At 39.7% G+C, this 20,711-nt stretch overlaps 1 protein-coding gene across 5 annotated transcripts in view; it reads right to left on the bottom strand.

Moving 5' to 3' along the window:
* Window positions 1–20,705, bottom strand: part of PDE8A (phosphodiesterase 8A) — a 132,462-nt gene extending 111,757 nt beyond the window's left edge. For 3 of the 5 annotated variants that reach the window (XM_035899338.1, XM_035899340.1, XM_035899341.1), the window contains exon 1: window positions 19,695–20,705. In XM_035899338.1, coding sequence (XP_035755231.1) covers window positions 19,695–19,955 — 261 coding nt within the window. In that variant the 5' untranslated portion in view covers window positions 19,956–20,705. Of the gene's footprint in view, window positions 1–19,173; window positions 19,498–19,694 lie in introns of those variants that run through there. The other 2 variants (XM_035899339.1, XM_035899342.1) reach the window with 2 other exon arrangements.
* Window positions 20,706–20,711: the final 6 nt, after the last annotated feature.

The raw sequence follows: 20,711 nt of genomic DNA, 5'->3' as shown, positions 1-20,711 counted from the left end.
TTCCATGTCCCTCAGGCTTAACACAACAATTTAAGAAAAATCACTCTACAAAGAGGTAAATTAATCAGCCTGGGTAGCTTTCAGCTACCATGGAACCTCGTGTCCTTCCAGGGGAGGGCTCCACCTCTGTCCTCCCCATCCGCGCCAGCACTGCCGACGTCAGCCAGGGCAACCACAGGCAGAACAACACCGTTTAGCAAAGACTGCGGTTGCAAAATCAGACACAGAATACAACTCAACATAGCAAGCTCGGTTTGTCTTCACGCTTTCATCTCTTTTTTTACTTTAAGACAAACAGGGATTAAAATTCATTCCAAATACATTTAGTTATAAAAACACAGCCATGCAAATATATGGAAATGTGCAATATATTATTTTGATATAATAAGATTGATTTTTTTCCCTCCAGTTGATAACTTCAATCTGATAGCTTTAGTGTTTTCTTTTTTTATTGTAAATAACTGGGACACGGGGTACCAGTGCTATCATTAATTATGCCAACAGACAAACAAGTCATCTATTACTGAACTAATTACTTCTAACTGCACATGCAACTCTTGCACTCTCCTTATGCATAAATAAGAACGAGTTTACGTCTCTTAAAAAAAGCATGTGTCATTACAAAGAATGAATTAACAAGAGAGTTCATTTCCTAACACCAACACTGTTTTTATTTTGTTTTTACATTTGTACAGTGTAAGCACTGAGATGTACAACAGCCTTATAAACGTACAGGTAAACATGATCCCTGTCCTAGTGAGTTTACATGTGGGATTTCTTGTTAGTGCTAATTCTTTCCACTTTTTCAGACTGACTATCAAAAACAATTACAAAGACCTGTACAAACTATCTGTGCTACTACCTGCTAACACAAATAAGACGGCCTTTAGGCAGTACCATTACTTGTTTTTCTTCCTAAGTCCGTTTTCCTCAATGCAGCATGACACTCCCCTCTCTGCCCTCCCCAACAACACACTCACAAGAACACAGGTTACTCAAGCCGAATACGCTGAACTCAGAAGTACAGCCAGTCACTCCTGAACATTAGCAATGATATCTGAAATCCTCAAGCTACTGGAATCTGAAACAGTTTTGAGATACTTCATATATATTTCCACTTTTTTTTTCAAATATTGTATTGACAAGTCGCTTCAGCAAAATTGGGTATCATTTGTATTCAGCAAAAAAAAAACCACAGAAAAATAAATAACCACAGCTCCACTCACAGAAAAAAGCTCCTATGATTTAGACAAAGCTAAATGAGACTTTTTAAACTAACAACCATCTGTAGTCCTTGCACCGCAGTTGCTTATCTGTCACAAAGCAGACAAGCTACACAATGGCCTTGACTGACCATTATACATCATTCAAAATTAGCGTTTTTCTATTTGACCATCTTATCTTCCTGCCTGAGCGATGAAACCCACTAATCACTAAGTAAAACATCATTCTAGATCCCAAAAGTCTTTGCCAAGGCACAATGTGATCCATCTCAAAGAATTTTAAAAGAGGAATGTGGTGGTTGTAGAACAATTGCTGAAAATACTGAAGGCCTTTCCCAGGCAACTCTCTTAGTTTATCTGTGCTGTATTTGCTGCTGCTGTCTAAGTTTCTTTTGGGTAATTTCTAATTCTATGATGCTAGCCTTCGCTTGGAAGGGAGTTGTGAAGTTTAGAAATACCTACTTATTAGCCCTAAAAAGCTGCTATTTTACTAAGAGCAGTTAGCATCAAGCAATTGCTCTCTCTAAAAAGAGAAGTATTTTCAAAAAGCAAGGAAGTGCTGAGCCAAAGATGTACTCCAAGTGTGAAACAACATCATGTGAGTGACATGAAAACAGGCTGGGGACTCCTGATCCCAGGGCAAATGAGGACTGAGCATACCACAGAGACTGAGCTTGCTTAGTTTCTGGTTGGAGGGTGTTTACCCTGCAAATGCCAGCGAATGCATGATCTATGGAACAACATTGTCATGAGCTTCAAAAATTTAATAGCCTAATGTTTATAGAGGGCAAGGCATTTTGGAAAGATGCTATAAAAAAGGCCAAGAAAAACTAAAGAACAAAAAATTAAATATCCACAATAACTAGATTTTAGGTTTATTTTCCATGGACTGAACTGGAAGATCATAAAGTTTAAAAGAAATGACTGCTGAGATTCAAGAAAGAGCTTCCCCACAACACGCAAACCTATCTCCAGCCTATATAAAGATACTGTACCAATACATGCTAGCATATTTTTGTGCTAAGCCTAACTTTACTGACTTTTTTACAGCAACATTACAAATTTATATAGATTACTTTATTTTATTATGTATTTTCTGTAATTTCTGCACTTGGCTGTTTATTATATTAATGATGACCATTACCATTCCAGCCACTGACACACAGTTGACTTCAAATAGCCTATAGAGTTTTGCTCGGCACCAAGTTCTCCAAGTCTGCAGGGTTCACTCACCTGTGCTCTACCATGCACGTCTGCTGGAGCTCTAACATGGCACCAAGAGTTCTCAGTAGGCTAAAGCCAGTACGGACCACCCTCCAGTTTTTGGTAGTGATACATCAGACAGGAAGAGAGCAGCCAAAACCAGCTAAAACATAACTGGCTCTGAGAAAACCAGCCTTTCTATTGACTCTATGGGCTTCAAGCATCAGCTTGGCTCCAGAACATGGGTACAAAGACAAAAGCAAGAGATTTCATCTCAGAGTCCGCCACATTGCTCTGGTTTACTTGCATAATACCACTTAAATCAAATATCACCCCAGCCTCAATGCAATCAAGATGAAAGTCAGGCCTCTCTCAGTCTATTCACACTACTCTCAAGAAACCAAAGAAGAATAGTTGGTCGCCCAAAATCAGACTGCAGAGTATGGGGTTACTGGATGCAGCTCTGTAAATAAGGCAGCACTCATGGACCACTTTTCAGTCATCTCTGTAATGGTCATCAACTCTGCAAGTGTAAAAGGCAATGGGAAGCTTGGAAGATTATTGAAAGATGTAAAATCTTTCAAAGCAGTTAATTTCATTAAAGACACAATGAACATGACCCTTTGAAAAAGTGGAAATTATGGCAGCTGTTGGAAGTGTATCTGGAAGAAAAGTAACAATTTTTTCCACTCGGTCCTTGTCAAAAAGAAAGCTGTCACAAAACTAGCTTGAGCTTCAATACTATGGGAAGCCATTTCAACGTCCCTAGTAAGGGGAAAAATCAATTTCCATTTCAGATTAAAGTTCAGTTTGATCACAACTATTCATGCAGATATTCCCTTTTTACAGCAACTATCTGAACTGACATGGTTACAAAACAGATGGAAAATGTCTAATGTGTATTATGAAATTGTGTCAGCACCAGCTGAATCATACAAGACTAGGAGTCCATGCTTAATGTCATTTACAACAGTCTCTATTCATATTTAAATAACTGAAATTCATATCCAGAAACTATAATTAATTTACACATCAACTAATTATTTATGTTTTGTACTATGAAAAACAAAACTTTTTTTTTCCCCACAGTGTTACTTCTTTTGGGTAAGCAACACAAGAACATACCTAAAATTTAAAATGTCAGTGAGGAAAACATTTTAAGCATAGAACAGAACTGCAATTTTGAAAGCTGATGAAAAAACATTGTTCTAGTATGGCAGATTAGAAATAAGTTTACTGCATTATAGCTGAAGTTAGAGAAAAAAATGATTTTTTGGTTTACTTGAGTTTGTATACACATCTATGAAAATACTCCTCTAATATTAGACTGATTTATAATAATGGCATTTTAAGGGCTGTTGACCTTGTGCAAATGATTAAGAGTACACTGTGTGTACTAAATAAAGATTTTCAGGGAGACATCTGTTTACTAGCTATGCTTCTTTGTAAACAAAACGATTGTATCATTTCTAGGATAAGTGTTGTATGCCAGTGGGAGGGAAGAAGCTATACCTTCCTCAAAGACCTTCACCCAACAAAAGCACTTCATTAAAAAAAAAAAAAAGGTACTGAAAAGAGCTGATGTGACATTCATCAGTGAGAGGTTGTTTACTATTTGTGACTCCCCAAAATTACAGATACGTGCATGTATGAGCATTAGAAACATGAAAATGGCAGTCGAAGGTAGAACACAATGGCAAAAGCAAGAAAAGGGCCTGCAGGAAGGAGTCTCTGCTGTGTGTAACTGAACAAGTTAGAGAAAAACTATAGACCACCATGGATGCTATAGTAACAAGGTCAAGCAGAAACAGGCAGTAAAGTGGCAGTTTGCTGCAGAAGCAGCTGTGGCCTGACAGCATTTGTATCACAACTTGCCTCGTTGCATTACCATCAAATTGTCACCAAATCACCTAGTAATTCAGTATCTTCTGTACAATAATAATTTGTCCCATACTCAAACATAAATCTAGAATTGTTCCATGAGATAATCATTAGATTAAATTGATTCTAAACGACGCAATTAATTAACTGAGAGTTCAACTTTCCCTTAATAATCTTAAGTTGCAGAATGCAGAGCCACATACTTACAGCCTGTTCTGAAGAGCAGTGTCCTACATTAAAAGGCACACAAACAGCAACAGAGGACAAAGGCCATTAACAATCACTTATTTGTCCTAATTCAAGGACTGTTCCCCTCTGTTTGTTCTACTGCCTGGTCTAGCCTACAAAGCCTTGCTAACAAAAAAAAAAAAAAAAAAAAGCCTTTTCTTACCAAAGGTTTGCAAATACCACATTATAATTTCATACCTCAGGCAAACTATTTCCTGTTAAATCTACCTGTCCAAAAGAGGAAAAATTCCAAAAAAGCACCAGTGTCATGGCAACATTCAGAGTGCTAGGGGAGCTCCTTGGAGCTCTCACTGTCGCAAAGGCAACATAAAAGAAGGCCAAGTGGCTCACAGGCATCAGCTGCCAGAAACTATCACAGTCCAAAGGCTCTACAAGAAGGAAAAGGGCTCCATGTGCTGACTCTGTACCAGGTTTTCACTTTGCTTCCGTTTCACTTCCACAGTCCTTAAATCCTGGCATAGGTAAGCGTCCTGGGAAACTTTCTTATTGCAAATGGAGCTAACATTAGCAAAACTGGTTTTGCTGGTATACTTTATACCAGTTCCTCAAATGAAACAAGCTATTCTAACAAAAGCATGTTCCCCCCCCACACACACCCATGTACTATTACTATATCCATAACAGAGATTTTTCCAGTATAAAATATTATTAAAAATCAAAATCCCTCACTGACATTTCTAGGCTAGGTAACATTCCTCGTACAGTCCTGGCCTTGACTGTATTAAGACTTTGCCTAAATTAGAAATGTGTCCGAAGTAAAATTCCACAAGTCAAGAAACGCAGGAAAACTTTCTATTGTGGAAAAAGTTATACCAGTGTATTTGTACTCTCAAATGGTATAAACTATGCTGTCACAAGCACAGTAGCGTCAGTATTGCTGTGATTAGAGCAGGGCTTTACCATAGCCACATCAGTAAGAAATCACCAACATAAAGAACAGACCATTGCAGTATTAACATACGAGGCGAGAGGAGGACGCCTGATCGCCTAAGATGCCACACACTTGTTTCTGCAACATATGATGGGATCTTGCAGGGTCATGGGCAGCAGAGGTTTGGAAACTTCTTTGAAATAGTATTTATTCTTTCTCCAAGGCCAAGTTGCAGAAGCCCAGCTAGCTCAAGCGCAGTCAGCAAGCTCAGTCTCCATAGCCTTCAGCATGTGTTTTAACAGCTCTCAGAGACTACATTTTCTATACTATCAGGGGAGAAAGGGGGGGCAGGACAAAGCACAAAAATAAACCAGATCAATTCATTTGTAAAGAAACAGGTAACAATGAACTATTCTCTATTTTTAAGCGAGCTGAGTAACAAGGAATCGCATATATATGATGGTTTAAATAAAAATGAAAAGATTACTGTAGACCTTCAATCAGTACCATACAGGAGCTGCAATCCATGCAACTCAGCCACAGCCACTTGCCCTCACCCCAACACTGCTATCAGCTTGGCAGCATATGTAAAACAGCATTGGCTTTAACATGCCAAGTGGCATCTGCACTAGGCAGCGCTATGTAGGACTGTACTGCAGATCAAAGTATTTTCAGTATCTGTTGAGGGAGGCCTTCACTGGTTTTAGAAGAAGCAGGACTGCAGTAATAAATCTGATCTCTTGAAGCATGAGTTGGAAGTTGTACCCTCCTGTCAGCAGGTTCACTGTATGATGTATTGTGGAGCTTTGGCTGCAAAGAAGCTGTAGCCTGCAGTTAATGAGGTGTTCAAAGTAGCTGTGAAATTGTCAACTTAATTAAGCCAAGTTTAGTTAACAGTCATCTTTCAAAAATCTTGTGTGAAGAAGCAGGCTCTAGAAGTGCCCAGCTATGCACTGTAGGAAAGCACTGTGTACTTTTCTGAATCAAGAAATTAAGAGCTCATGTGATAAAGAGACAGTGCTATTTTACAAAGTGTTTAAAGAAAGCCCCTTGGCTGTCCCGACATGTGAGGGAGCTTCATAATTTTTTCTATTTTTAGAGAGTTAAGTAGCATAAGCACTTGAGAACAGTCAGCGATGGTTTCTTAAGATAGCCTGACCTCTAGAAAGACATGTATGACTTGGAGAGGAAGGAGAGCCTCCTGCGGAAACCTTCTTGTGAAGGTCCGAGGTCTCAGTATTCAGTACTGAGTTCCACAGATGGGTGCATTAACATGGCAGCCACAATCTGAGAGGTTTGTCCTACTCGAATGGAGGCAGACAACTTCAGAGAGCATCAGGAAGACCAAGGTGCTCTATGCTCCCCACATATATTTCCATCCTTGCTGTTCATGGCTTTGAATAAAGCACTTCAACATGCACCAGTATCTGTCCTGTACCTTAATCAGGCTTGCACATGTTAAAGACCCCGTCCAAGCTGATTAAAAAATAAGACCTTAGGGTATACTAAGTCAGGGGGTTGTGTTCTATCTAAATTAACTGCAAGCTAATTGGCAAACATCCTGTGCATATGTATTCCTCTGGACAGTCTGTTTATGTCTGTTCTAGGATAAAAGTACCTCTAGTAACCAAACTGAGCTATAGCAATCAATTAGTTTGGGTTTCAACAAACAATTACCACTGGCCTCAGTGCATTCCTCAGTACCTCAGAGGCTGACATTTCCCAAACCTAACTCAGACTCTTAAGGATATTAAGAATTCTTACAGCACCCAGCAGAGGTACAGCACTGTTAGCCATAATCCCTTCATCCTGGAAATCCTTTGTCATGCTTTTCCCTCTACATGAAATGTTTTGTTGGTAAACCCTAAAAATCATTGAACTTCTTTATAACGGGCTGCAGAGACCCCTCCTTTAGGAGAATCTCCTAGAAATTCTACCTGCTGGATCTCCCAGTGTTGGGAAAGATGACGAAAAAAATGCCAAGCCCTTCACCCACACCCACCTCTCTGCAAACTGGGGGGGTGGGGTCTGTCCTTATATCTCTTAAAGTGGCATGAAGCTAATAGTAGCCAAGCATTTAAAGATTCCCAGGTAATATTTCACATGCGTATTTACTGTTACTGAGTGTATTGTTACAGGGGTAAGGGGAAACTAGATCCTAAAGTAGTCAAAGTGATTGGCCACAGCCAGGCAAGTGCCATTCTGCTTTCAGATATGCTCAGCAGAATGCACTTCCTTGGTACCTTTATCCTGAAGGCACAGCGAATCCTAACAAGTGGATGCACTGGGTACTTCTCTGATCAGTCAGCTGGAATGCCAGTCAGCTGGGAAAAAAAATGTACGGGGCCACTGACCAAAAGTATCAGGTTTCCTGAGGGGGGATGACAGCTCTCCTTTGCAGGTCATCCATGGAGAAAGGGCAAGAGACCACATGGCCCCATCGCTAAACACACACTGCAGGAAACAACTACCTGAGGGAGACTGTGTCCTTGCTCCAGCTGATGATGGAAAAATTCAGGAGGTTTCTCAACCTTTTAGGAGATTTCACTCTTCCATAACTAGGTAAAGATCCCTGTGGAGACAGCTGAGACTTCTGCAACCTACAAGCAAAACCATTGCCCATAGTGACCTCAGAGTCAAGCACTGGACCCCACCACTTACACTCTACACTGGCCTCTGGTCTTGACCTTGTAATTAAATTTGGGAGGCAATGACAGAGCAGTGCAATGTATCAGGGAGGAACCTCCTAACCCACATAACTCCTGTCTGTAGAATAAAGGGTTGAACATCACAGCTACTTCTTAACACCCACAGCCTGCGCTTCCTAGCAGAACTCAAAGGCTCAGAGGAGCAGCGGAGGAAAAGATTTCCATTGCCTGAACCTGCACCAGGTGTATTTCACTTCTGCAGTCCTTAAAATTGTCTAGTTTGCTTAGACTTTCGATACCCACAAAGCAAGGTTACCCCACAAAGCAAAATTTATCCCATGAACAGTGTCCCACAACCTTAGCAGAGCACAGCAGGAAAGAGTTTATATTGCCCAAAGAGCACAAGAGAGCCTTGTAAGAGCTCTTAGCAATCAGAACAGCCAAGATAAAGTTAGGAGAAAACTTCACAGCTATGTAACCTCCAAAAAGAAGTCCTTTTTAGTTTAATTGGCAAACTAAGAGATGGTAATTTCAGCTCACTTTTCTGACAGTCCAGCTATGAATCTCACTGTAAGCAATTCACTAGAGAGCTTAGCTTTTTAGAAAATGTGAACTTCAATCACACTCCTCTGAAAATTTGGTGCCTGGCAATTAGCCCCTAGTCACAGTGTGAGCATGGGACAAGTCTGCAGATCAGACAAGCTGTTAAGACTTCCTATGCCTCCCGCCAACCACTAGCGGAGGCATGCGCTTGCTCCCTCTGCCCTGCTTCCACTCTAAACTTGGAGGATTTGCACTGATACAAAAAAAAAAAAAATCTTCAAAATGTTAAAACATATAAACAGTGACATCAGAACTGTGTTTTTCAGTAAAATATCATAAGCTGATACATCAACAGTAACCAGTAGTAAAGTATGCCCACCAGATTTCCATTTTTTAAATACTTGCTACCAAGACAGCAGGCTGACTTTGCCTGTCCTGCAAATACTGTCTTCTCACCAAAGCCAGGGGTGAGTGGGACAGATGAGCTTCCTCACTGAGCAGTTTCATTAGTTTCATGAGTTTTTATTATCAAGGATCATAAAAGCTAAATCTCTCTTATGTCCAAGAAGCTGGTTCTTGCTACTTGGTACAGCTGCCAGAGGCAGGGCACTGTGAAAAGGCTATGCGAGCTGCTTTTTGGAGAAAACTCAGTTCCCAACAAGCTACTGCTCCAACACATTCATTTTAAAGCGCTGTAACTTGCAATAGTATTTCAGAAAACATATCCCCTCCTAAAAAGTAAGCAGCTGCTCAAAGTAAAAGATTCCATACTTTGGTAAATGTAAAATGTTAATATTATTCACCAAGGGAATTTATTGTCAGGCTTAGGGGCTGTGACTGACAGCACTACTACTGAATTTGACCTGACTGCTCTCACGACCGATCTCAGCTCCATGGCATCCGTTAGCAAGGAACAAGACGCATCATTTCCAGAACTGAGGACATACGATAACATAACTAATTGACAGTATAAGCAGAACAGCCCTTTCATCTGAAATTCTGCAGAAAGCAAATCACTTCCATGGCAAAAGACAAAAAGAAAACAAATGCTAAGTAAATTAAAAGTTATAGCAGAACCAACAGAAGCATGAAGCAGTGTTTGAATTCACAGGACTTGGCTCTTCCTTACAGTGCATTTGTTAACAAAAGCTGTTTGGGTTTGCAAGACCCTCTTTGCCTGGCTTTGAAATGTTTCATTCCTCTAAAATATCAACACTACCCTCAGCTTTTTTTCATCTGCAGGATACTCTGCCTTGTGTATGAAAAAAGCACCAGCTTCTATGGTCATTAAGTCCTCTTCGAAATGCAAACCCGTATTTAGTTAAAATTCAACCCCCTTGCTTTCTTTTAAACACTTTCATCACTTGTTCTTGGTCCCTGCAACAGTATTTGCAGAAACAAATACATAAGCCATCCACATTGATGGTGTTTCAGTGCTAAGTATGTGCTAACCCTGGTTTGGAAATTAATCCTCCATTCAAAAACTCCACTCAAGTGTACAATTTTTTGTTGCATTTGTCAACTTAGCAACCAAGTTCTAAGGAGATAAAACTAAAATATCATTATCGTATTACACGCCAAAATTGTCAAAAATGAGAAGCAAATCAGTATGTCCAGACAGACTAAAGCCAAAGGAGGAACATGAAAAGCTCTTCTCATTTTTGTACCTTTAAATAGATTCCTTGCATCTTTCTCCAAAGCACACTCTGCTGACTGCTGTTAGAAACAAATCACTGCATTACATGGACACAGTTTGATCTGAGTGCAACTCTTATGTTCCTGGGTATATGATGCCCCTGATCCTGCACGACACATAATTAAGATCAAGCATTCAAGTAGAAACACACAGCGAGTTGGCCAAAGAGCCACACACTAACCAGTGGCCGTCTGATTCTTCTGATTTCAGTTCAGTATCTCTAGCCTTGCCCACACTGCTGCATCAATTTACTTACAGAACGATCATCTGCAACCACAAAGCACCAGGCAACATAACACATCCCAACACACTTCAGATGCAAGTGGAGAACTACACAGGTACAAATAAGTAGAAAAACGTCCTTTTGAATGCCCAGAAATTCAAGGTTTAACGTTGAGAGTCACCACCCTCAAGAACAACAACAGACACACAGATTTCATTTATGACCTGAAGCCATAGCAATTTATATTCTTTATGCAGTTACTGCAGCTCCCACTGCTATATGAAGCTGAGAAAAAAAAAAATCAATTTGCTATCCCATTACTCCCATCATTAGACAGTTAATAGTATCAGTTATTGGTAGTTTTTTGCATTAGTTATGGATTAAGCAATCATAAAACATGGGACCCAACCCTCTGGGCTGATACCCCAGTTGCACTTCAGAGAAGCCAGGTAATTTTTGCTTACAGACCAGAGATCAAATTCTGTCTGTTCTGAAAATTGTATGAACTTTGCCACTAGCTTCAGTACAGCCAGGAACTTGCTTGCTGGAGCTATACAGATGTCTTTCTGGAATGACAGAAAATAACTTAGCCCTTAATTCAAAAATTATTGCCACTATTTTAATTTCCAAATCATGTATCCAACAGGGAGCTATTTGCTACCATACTGAGAGGTAAACACAGCAGTCCAAGCTATGCCTCAGGTACACACCTCAAGCCCACATATTTTAATGGGGTTGAAAGACTGTCATTTTAGTCAGAATTTGGTCTATCAATAAACCTCCTCAGTATTTGAAATTAATTCTTTGTTTTGAAAAATAAAAGGCAGATATCTTGCCAGCCATGCCAATGCCATCCATGCTTCAGTGTGTGGCAGAGCTCTGGATTCCAGTACTTGTAGACTTATATCCTGATATTCATCCTAGGCAGAGATATTTATCCCCGAGTTACAGCTCATGAAAAAGTGCAATTTTACCAGGCAGTTAAACTGCAGCAGTGTGCAGGGTACTACTTCTGCTTCAAGTTACCGAAGTAGGTGTGGTTGTCCTCAACCATTTGTGGAATTTCACACCAAACTTTAATGAAAAAAAAAAACCAAAAAAAAAAACCCCAACATTAAAAATTGAAAGAAACAGCAGACAGTATTCCAGAAAGAAGAAATACACATCTGCAAACTCAGTCGTCTGGGCTGAACAGTGATCTTGACCTACCTACCTATCACGCAGATACGTTTGTGCATTTAAAAACTTGGAATTAAAACCACTGTTGTAAAATATTCCACGCTTCCGTGTCAGAAGAGACACAATCCTGGTAATTCAGTATGAATGAGGAACATTATCTATCTGACCATGCAGAAGTGTAGATACTCCTAAATACAGGAAGATTGTATTCAGTGCAGATCGAGGTTCTTTTGTTGTGCTTTAATTTATACATTAGCATAGTTTTTCAAACAAGACCTTTTTAAAGAAGGTTTACTTTGCTGATTGCTTACTGAGGTTATTTGCCTGATTAAATTTTATTAGAGATAACAGAACCACAAACTGAAAGACAGAAAGCAATGGTAAATGTGTAACTTTAAAAATACGTTGTCTTTTAGTGGCAAGTAAGATGGGGCCTCATAAAGTTTCCACTGCATCCCAGTAGGGAGCTAAAGGTCATTGCTAGCTCAAAGTTAAAAACAATGGGAAGTAGAGGATGTCATTCTTTCATATTTGCCCAGTGATTCTGTGTTTTCTTTGTATGGATTTACTTAGGAAACTGGGAAATCTAAAAAACAATGAAAAGATTTCAAAGTTACCATTTTTCCCTTAACAATATCAGAAATCTGTTCATGTCGCTACATATAATGTTTCATTTATAAAGGAAAATACCTCGTACTTGAAAAGGTTTAATCATTCCAGGCATATAAAATGTTTGAAGCATCCTGGGCAACTTTCAAGTTAGTATGCAAAATAATTCTGCTTTTGCAAAAAGAGTGAATTCTCATGTCCAATACAGAAACAGACACAACTTAGATATGTTAAAAATATTAACAGATTAATTTCTATCCTGATCAAAACAAAAAAAATTTCCTTGAAACACTATTTAGTTTACTCAGGAATGAAAGACCTATCTGGCCAACAAGGAGATTGTCTTTACATCAACAAAAATGTCATCCTACTTTTAGGGATCTAGTGCTCAAAAATTGTCTATCGTAACAAAGTAGCAGAACCAAAAGCAGTTATTTCTTCCTTCTCCTAATCCTAATTTGAGTTCCTGCTACTGGAATCAGAATCTTTTTCATTAGCAACAGTGGTTTATTCCCAAATTCGCTTTTAAATCTTGAATATTCCTTTTTTATTCCAAGTTCTTCTGTTTGCAGGGACATTAACACTCTACGTACATATGCAGACTATTTTTAAAAGACTATCAAAAACCATCTCAAACTACCTTGTCAACCACACTGAAAATAGATATAACTTAATTCATGTCAACACATTTCCATGTCAAAAAGTAGGTTCTAGCCCTCGTCCTTTCTCTTGAAACAAAGCCATACATGTGGGAGCTGGTTTACAGAATGCTAAGTTTTTTACTTTATGCAGAGTGACAGACTTACAGCTTCTACAAGGAAGAGGAGAAAAGGGCCTGGGAGTTTGATTTGAGGCCAACAGTTCAACCCATAGTAAAAAGGGATGGTCTGGAAGAATGCACAAATTAGAGACTCCGCTATTTAATTTCACAGCATGTGTACCAACATCATTTATTACATTTTGGCCTTGACAGGGATTTTGAGAAAGGACCTAAAAGGGGCTGGATGCCAAAATCTCTTTGAAAAGCAGAGGGCTTTACCAACATCGCCTCCTTGATGCCTCTGAAAACTTAAAAATCTGGCTCTGGGCAATAAAACTATTTAGTATGTCATGCACATTGAAGCTATTCAATTTGCATCTTGTCATCCCGTGCCAATTTAAGTTATGGTTAAAGGAAGATACCTACTTATTTTAACCAATGGACTGATAGCAGTGCATAGGATGTCAGAGGGCCAAGCAAATTCCTAGTGAGCCTCCACTGGATGGAACGGGTCTGACATATAAAACACTGCAATAAACATGGAAAACCATGCTTTGGACATGAACTCATGTTCTGTGTGCGATCTCGGAAACAACATCCATGGCTGGTAAAGCTGTTTACAATGTGGGCATATTATATCCATACACACCACCAAAATAGAACACAATGCTAAATTGTTCTCCTGTGTGTGCAGGTGGTTCTGTGGTCCCCTGACAAAATGACAACTTACATAAAGCTTGCATTGAAACAATTTCACCTGGGGCTAATATGTTCATTACCGTATTTGCTTTAGGTTTCTTTCATTTTTTGCTGAGACCTCATAAGAGCTTTAGCTGTCCGTATCTCTAAGTATTTATTTCCTCTTTGAGGACTCCTTTGAAAGTCAGTTGGCATACCAAGTGCTCAAGAAGTGGAGTATTTTCAGTGTATTGTTACTATTGCTTAAGAAACCCAATTCTGGAGTCCCTTCTCAAGGTCACAGCCAAGAGAGGTGAACAGAAGTTCATACAATAACTGAAGTAAACCAGCAATTTATCACTGTTGGTAGTGGTAACTGTTGGATATGACAATTTCAACAGATGTTAAAAATAATTGTCATTCAAATACTTCTTGTTTTCTTGACATGGACATTTACTTGAACATGAGGAACAGATATTAAAGCATGCAATATGGGAAGCAAAACAGTTTCCAAATGGTATTTTTTCAAAGTTTCAAATGAACTATGAGCAACTTTCTTAATGAGACATTCTTCATTTTCACATAGATTGCAGGCATCTCCTAATCTAAAATTCGTTGAACGTGAAGTATCTACAAGTGGGTGTAATCATTTCACTATTTAATATCTTAAATCTATATTTAGACTTAGCATTTTGGACATAAAACCTGAATTGCTGGCACCTTAAATAGCAAGGCAATGCTGGTACCTTGCACTGGAATTTCACACAACACATAATACTGGGAATGGTAGAGAGGGATGGAGAACTAGCAAGTATATCACCACCTGCTCCTCTGCCTGGCTTATAAGTACATTCTGCAACTAGAAAATATCTCACTGTGGATGTACTTACACTTCAATCTGAGCCATACAATTAAGAATACAAAGGGTACAACACGGTAAGATAAATACCTAGAACTGTAGAAATAAAGGCTTGTTTTTAATACTTCCTCTATTGACACATTCAGGTGGCAGAAAAGGAAAAGCTGAGAAATTAACCACCTAAAATGGCCAGGGAAGAGACACAAAACAAGCTCAGAGCAGGGGCAGCAAAGAACAATGCAAAGGGCAGAGAGAAGTCAGCGTTTCATGTCTGGCAGATGAATTTACAGCCAAAAGGAGTTTCAGTGAAGTTAAGTACTCCAGAAATTCAGGGTCTAACCTTGCTCATCTCAGTGACACAAGGAATTGCCCTCAGATGCAGTGACACATTTTGCATGACCAGGAAAGGTACCAATAGTAATGCTTTAAAAATTGAAAACACAGCTTATGTTATCTTAGTAGTGTAGTGGTCTATATGCTGTGAGTGATTTACATTTTGGTTTTTTTCCAGTTTAGATTACAAACGACAGGAAATTAAAAGGTAAAGATAAAAAGTAGACTTAAATATGAACACAGTTCACTTGCTACTGCACCAGCTCACTTCATACCATTTAAAAATTAGTCTCCCATCTTCTGGAGAAAAGGGTTCATGCCTTGCAACACCAGCATAAAAAGCATCAGCCTGAAAGTCTGGAGCTGTAAAGATTGAGGAAAGTTCATGTATCTCGGCGTGGGAAGGATCCTCTCAGTGGGAGCAAGGATCTCTGTACAGGAGGGCTGACGTCAGTGGAAGTGGGAGGGAAGCGGTGATGGGAGGTTTGTTGGGGAAATGATTGAGGACAGTTTCAGTGGGAACAGGGAGGGAGGAATCAAGAGAGGGTGGATGGCCTCAGTGGAAGCATGGACAGTACGTGTAGGAGTTCCAAAGGGGGAGAGAGATCGTGTGGTCCGAGGGGACACATTACCAGACAGACAGGAAAAGAGCAGATGGCTTAACGGACTATTATAATGTGCTGTTACATGCTGAAACGAGATCCACTTCAGCACTGCAGGTACAATATAGCATACAGCTGCCTATAGGCAGAATTATGCAACCATTGGTTTGCAGTGACTGCAAGATTCTCAGGCAATTTCACAGGGTTTGAATGAAGAAAACTTACTGGCTGTAGGGCCATGGATATAAACTGCCTGTCCTGTATCAGCTGATAAATCAAAAGGCTATTTCACATTTAGCCCTGCTGGCTTAGGACTACTTTTAATTTAAAATAAAGGAAGTTTGGTTTTACTCTCTGATCCCCTAGCACCCAAACGCACATATTTCTGTGTTAAATATACATGACAGGGAGAGTTACACAAGAGAAGAGGAAGGAAATCTCACATACGTAAAAGAATGACAGGGCAAAACCAAATGCGCAATATATGTGCTACAGTGTATATTAGTGCACTACAGAAGAGTGACACACACACACGTGATGTTGGGACAGCATATGCTTATGAATCCCCAAGTAAATTTTAAATAAATGCCCATTCAGTCCTTACACCATTCCAGCATTTACTCATTTACTTATGCTATAGATGAAACAGGTATTAATCTAAAGGTGTTTAAGCAGGTTTCTATAAAGCCAAGTACCTGTACCACAAATTCAACACCACAAATGTCTGAAGAAATTCATAACTAATATATATATATGAAAAAGACAGACTATCATGATTTTGAGTCCACTTTCCTGAGATTTTTAGAGCTAAAAAAAAATTTAAAAAAAAAAAAAAAATCAGGAAAACTCTCCTTTGCAACAGTACTGGGTAAGTATCATGTGTTATTCTGAATGTAACACTGGATAATCAAACCTCAGTCACTGTTACCACATGAAGTACTACTCATCTTTCACTGGGAAAAGTACAGAGTTTAAGATGTGGAGTCGATAACATTAAAAATTAAGGGAAGAATTTTCATGGCTGGTTCACTTTTTAGACACGGCACTTTGATTCCAAGTTGCTCATAAATTTTCAAATTAAAGCCACATATGAAATTACTAATTAAAGAGGGAGATACAAGTGCCATGACCAAATATAATTTATTAAAAGGGCTCCTCCATTTCTCATATACCATCACCATACTCCTATATACAAGAAATAGGTATTATGGCATTTATCTCTGCACACACAGACTTTTAGGACTGTTCTGCAAATTTGCTGTGGATAAACCTAGGTTTTTCCATATTAGGAAAGAACAGGTTAACTTGTAAATTGATGGAAATCACAAAATAGAGTTGCTCACACCACACATCCAGAAAATGATCCTCTTCTATTTGACCAGAACAAAGATACAGTAAGACATAAACAAAAAGTCAGAATAAGTCTGGAGGCTAATGAGCAACATATACAATGGCACTTTACAATTAGTATGGGTTATTTCTTTTAATGACACTTTCTGACTTGAAAAATGTGCACTATAGCTAACAAACTGATTCAATAAAAGTTATTGCACTACCTATTACACATATTTTAATAAACTTAATGCTAATGCCAGCCAAAGTGAAAATATGAAATTTACACATGGGCCAAATTTTCTTCGTAGCTCTCACATAGGACTTTCTTGGCTTTAATCTATGCATATACAACAAAAGAATGTAAATTAATTTCAATTAAAGTGCCCTGAAACCAAGTGAAAATGCCATGCAGGCAGGTTCCTGGCTATTCACACAAATTCTGATGACACCACCATTGGCCAAAGCACAAAAGGTTTGTAGCATCTTCTGTTCATGTAGGGGTACCCCAGGGGCCATAAAAGGTGTACTACGCACTCTGAATAATAGCAACAGCTCCTACTAGCACCCCAATTCTTACAGTTCTTCCTCAAATGAAAAATCCTTTTAACTCCAAAATAGCACAACGTCCTGCCCAGTGCTCCTTTTGGCTTCAGGGATTTCAGACTCCTGTCCCTTATCTTCAATGTTCTCACACTTTGTTTCTTTCCAAACAACTTCACTGTACTGTGAAAACGGCTCTCCAGTGATAGCATAGCCCTCTCTCCAGCACAATCTCCGAGGCAAGACAGTTATCTAGCACACTAAGGACTGTAAATCTGATCATACTATACACATGTATGATAAAAGCAGAGAATGGAATACCATGCTGCTTTATAGCTCTGAAGAGTATTACTGGATTTTGCACATGAAAATCATGCAGATGCGATGTGTCCAACAGATTTCGTATTCTGCTGATCACAGACAGAATTCCATTCTCATTTCTCAAAACTCATCGTTTCACAGCGACGTGCTTAGAGTGATGACAAGGGCAGAAAATATGACTGAGTGATAAAAATCAGAATGACTGCCAATGAGATTACAGTATGCATATGAACCAACATCAATCATATAGCATCTGGCTGAATTATCCAAACCTAGTAATGAGAATTTTTACAAAGTTCCTGAAATAGAACAACAAAATTTAACAAAACTAAGACTGCTTCCCATGCATGCTTCTGGAAGCAGGTTTTTGAGTTGATTTTTTTCCCCATAAGCAAGCACACAGAAGACAAATTCACAGAATATAAATTTTAAGAGTATTTTTTGTTTAGATATTGTAATGTGCAATTATAATCACACTTAAAAATTCAGCTAGCAAAACAACTGTCAGGATTCTGATAACACCCTAAGTTGCCTTACTGTGGTTATCGTGTTAAATATGCCATAAGCATGTCTATCATGCGTGAACAGGGCCGTAAAGTTCAGTTTCCTGTACAGCATTATTAACACAAAAATTCAGGTTAGTATAACACCATTCAGCTTCACATTCTGCCTTAGGTATTATAAATCCCTCCTCCAACTCACTACTTACAAAGTGTCTTCTCATTTTCTAGACTTTTTTTAAACTCCTGTGAACTGAGATTACTATAAAACAATTGAAGAAAATCACAGTACTGAAGAAAAATATTCCAGGTCAATACTTTAGAAGCTGTCTTAATGAGCATGTAAAAATCCTAAGAAAACTACAAATCATTAGAGTTTCTGTGAGTCTGCAAAACACTTGACATTTAGCTCGTTCTTGCCTGTATCTCAAGCCTGTATCTTGTATTTACGGCATGTGTATATCTCCATTCTTATCATGGTAACCCAGAGCAGGTCAGCCATGTTATATAATATCCCCTGGGTTTCTACAATTTGATATTTTTTTTTTATATTTGCAATTACTTATTTTTACAAAACAGAGATAGTTCCCCCCCCCCCAAAAAAAGCAAAGATATGAAATAATCAAAACCTATAGCATTAGAAACTAAAGTACAATCCATAAACAAACAGGCCATCAATAGAAAGTAAACAGACAAGCAAGCACTCTGCACCGCTCTCTCACTTTAAAAAAAAAAAAAATTAAAAAAAAAATCACAAATTGCAATTTTTCTCAGTATGTGTCTGTCAACTTCACCCAGCCTTGCATTGTACCTCTACACAAAAGTATGCATGCTAATACAAATGCAAAAAAACCTCCAAAAATACTCTATTTGCAGCAACAGACAAGGTCAACAAGTTGTTAGTGTAAATCAGTACCCACAGCAAAAACCGCTGTCGCCCTCCTTTCAACTTTCTGAATGGAAGAGGTATGCAAATTGATCAGCCCAGCTAGCAGATGGCTTCAGACTGCGATTTGCCTCTGCTTCCAAACAAGACAAGCGCAAACAGCCACACTGGGTGACCCAGCACAAACATGTAAAACACAGGAGTCAGCGGCAGTGCAGCTCCGTGCACGACAGAGTCCCACCATGGACGGACAGACGGGCCCTCCGCACTCAGAAGCAAGACCCGCGCCCCTGGCTCTAACGATTGACAAGGACAATTACACCGTTCTCCTTCCCAGCATTAGGAAAACTCATTTTGTGGAATGAAGAAAGAGGCTTGGGTACATCTGTAAAGTCGTTTCAGGAGACTGATTAGTTTATAAACGAAAGTAATAGCTCAAGCCAGGAAAAGCTCCCCCGCAACGTATCACTTCAGCCGGGAGACTCCTTGGGTTAAACCGCTACAGCCAACTCCTGTTCTGAGAGAAACAGTGCTTATCTTTAGCACCCTTTTTACCTTAACACTGGATCTGCTGGTCTGGGTCTCTGCCTCCATGCTCTGGCTGTTCTCCCTCTTGTCTTTCTTAGAGGAATTAGTCCTCACCTTATAAGTGGATGTGTTGGAGGATTTAATGAATAATCCTGGGACGGGGTTGCCTTGCTGCTGTTGAGACATGGTTGTGTTGGTCTGGTGAGGGGAATTGCACTCCTCAGACTCTTTGCTACTGTGATAGACCACTCTGCTGTCAGAGATGTGGATGCTTGGAGCACAGCCCATGCTTTGTGGCCACCTGGGCAATACTTCTAAATTGTATATATATATATATGTGTGTATATATATATATCTCTTTCCTTCCCGTTGGTATTTTCCCCCTGCTTAATTTTTTTTGTTAAGAGGTTGAATCTCCTTCCTGCGTCTCCGCTACACTCTGAAGCATTGCCATCGGTCCTTTCTACACCACCAGAAACGTGTCTGTTCTCCTCGTCCTCCAGGAAACGGGTCCTTTTATCTCAATCTCAGCAGTGGGCTGGGGAGCTGGAGGGGAGGGAAGGGGGGAAATCAAGAACCGGTCGACTTCATATTTTCACAGATTATTATTAATTTTTCTAAGCCATCTGAGATTCTTGGTAGGGTTTTCTCTCCTTCTGGGGAAAAATAAAAAATAGAAAAAAAAAAAAAAAGGAAGAGGGGGGAAAAAAGGCAAAAGCAAAACCAACAAAAATCCCCCAAGCCCCAAACGACACGCACACACACCCCAGCGTCTTCTCGGCTGGGCGCTCAGCGCGGCCGGGGGCACTGCACCATCTCCTCCCTCCTAGTCCGGAGCACGGCGCATTTTCCACCTGGGTTTGCACAGCGTTACCGATTAAGCCGGGTACGGGGCGGGCCGGAGGGGTCGCTCCCCACCTCGTCTTCCGCGCTCCCCGCCGAGCAGCGCTTGCTCCTCGCGGTCCCGCTCGGCGCTGCCCGCGCTGTGCCGGGCGTGTGCTTTGGGGCGTGCTTTGGGGTTGAGCTGAGGGGCCGAAATAAATA

Source organism: Egretta garzetta, unplaced genomic scaffold, assembly GCF_000687185.1.
Source record: "Egretta garzetta isolate BGI_Z169 unplaced genomic scaffold, ASM68718v1 scaffold287, whole genome shotgun sequence".
In the NCBI taxonomy this organism is placed as follows: Eukaryota; Metazoa; Chordata; class Aves; order Pelecaniformes; family Ardeidae; genus Egretta; species Egretta garzetta.
Note: the sequence above shows the minus strand (reverse complement) of the source record. Positions and strands in the feature narration are given on the sequence as shown.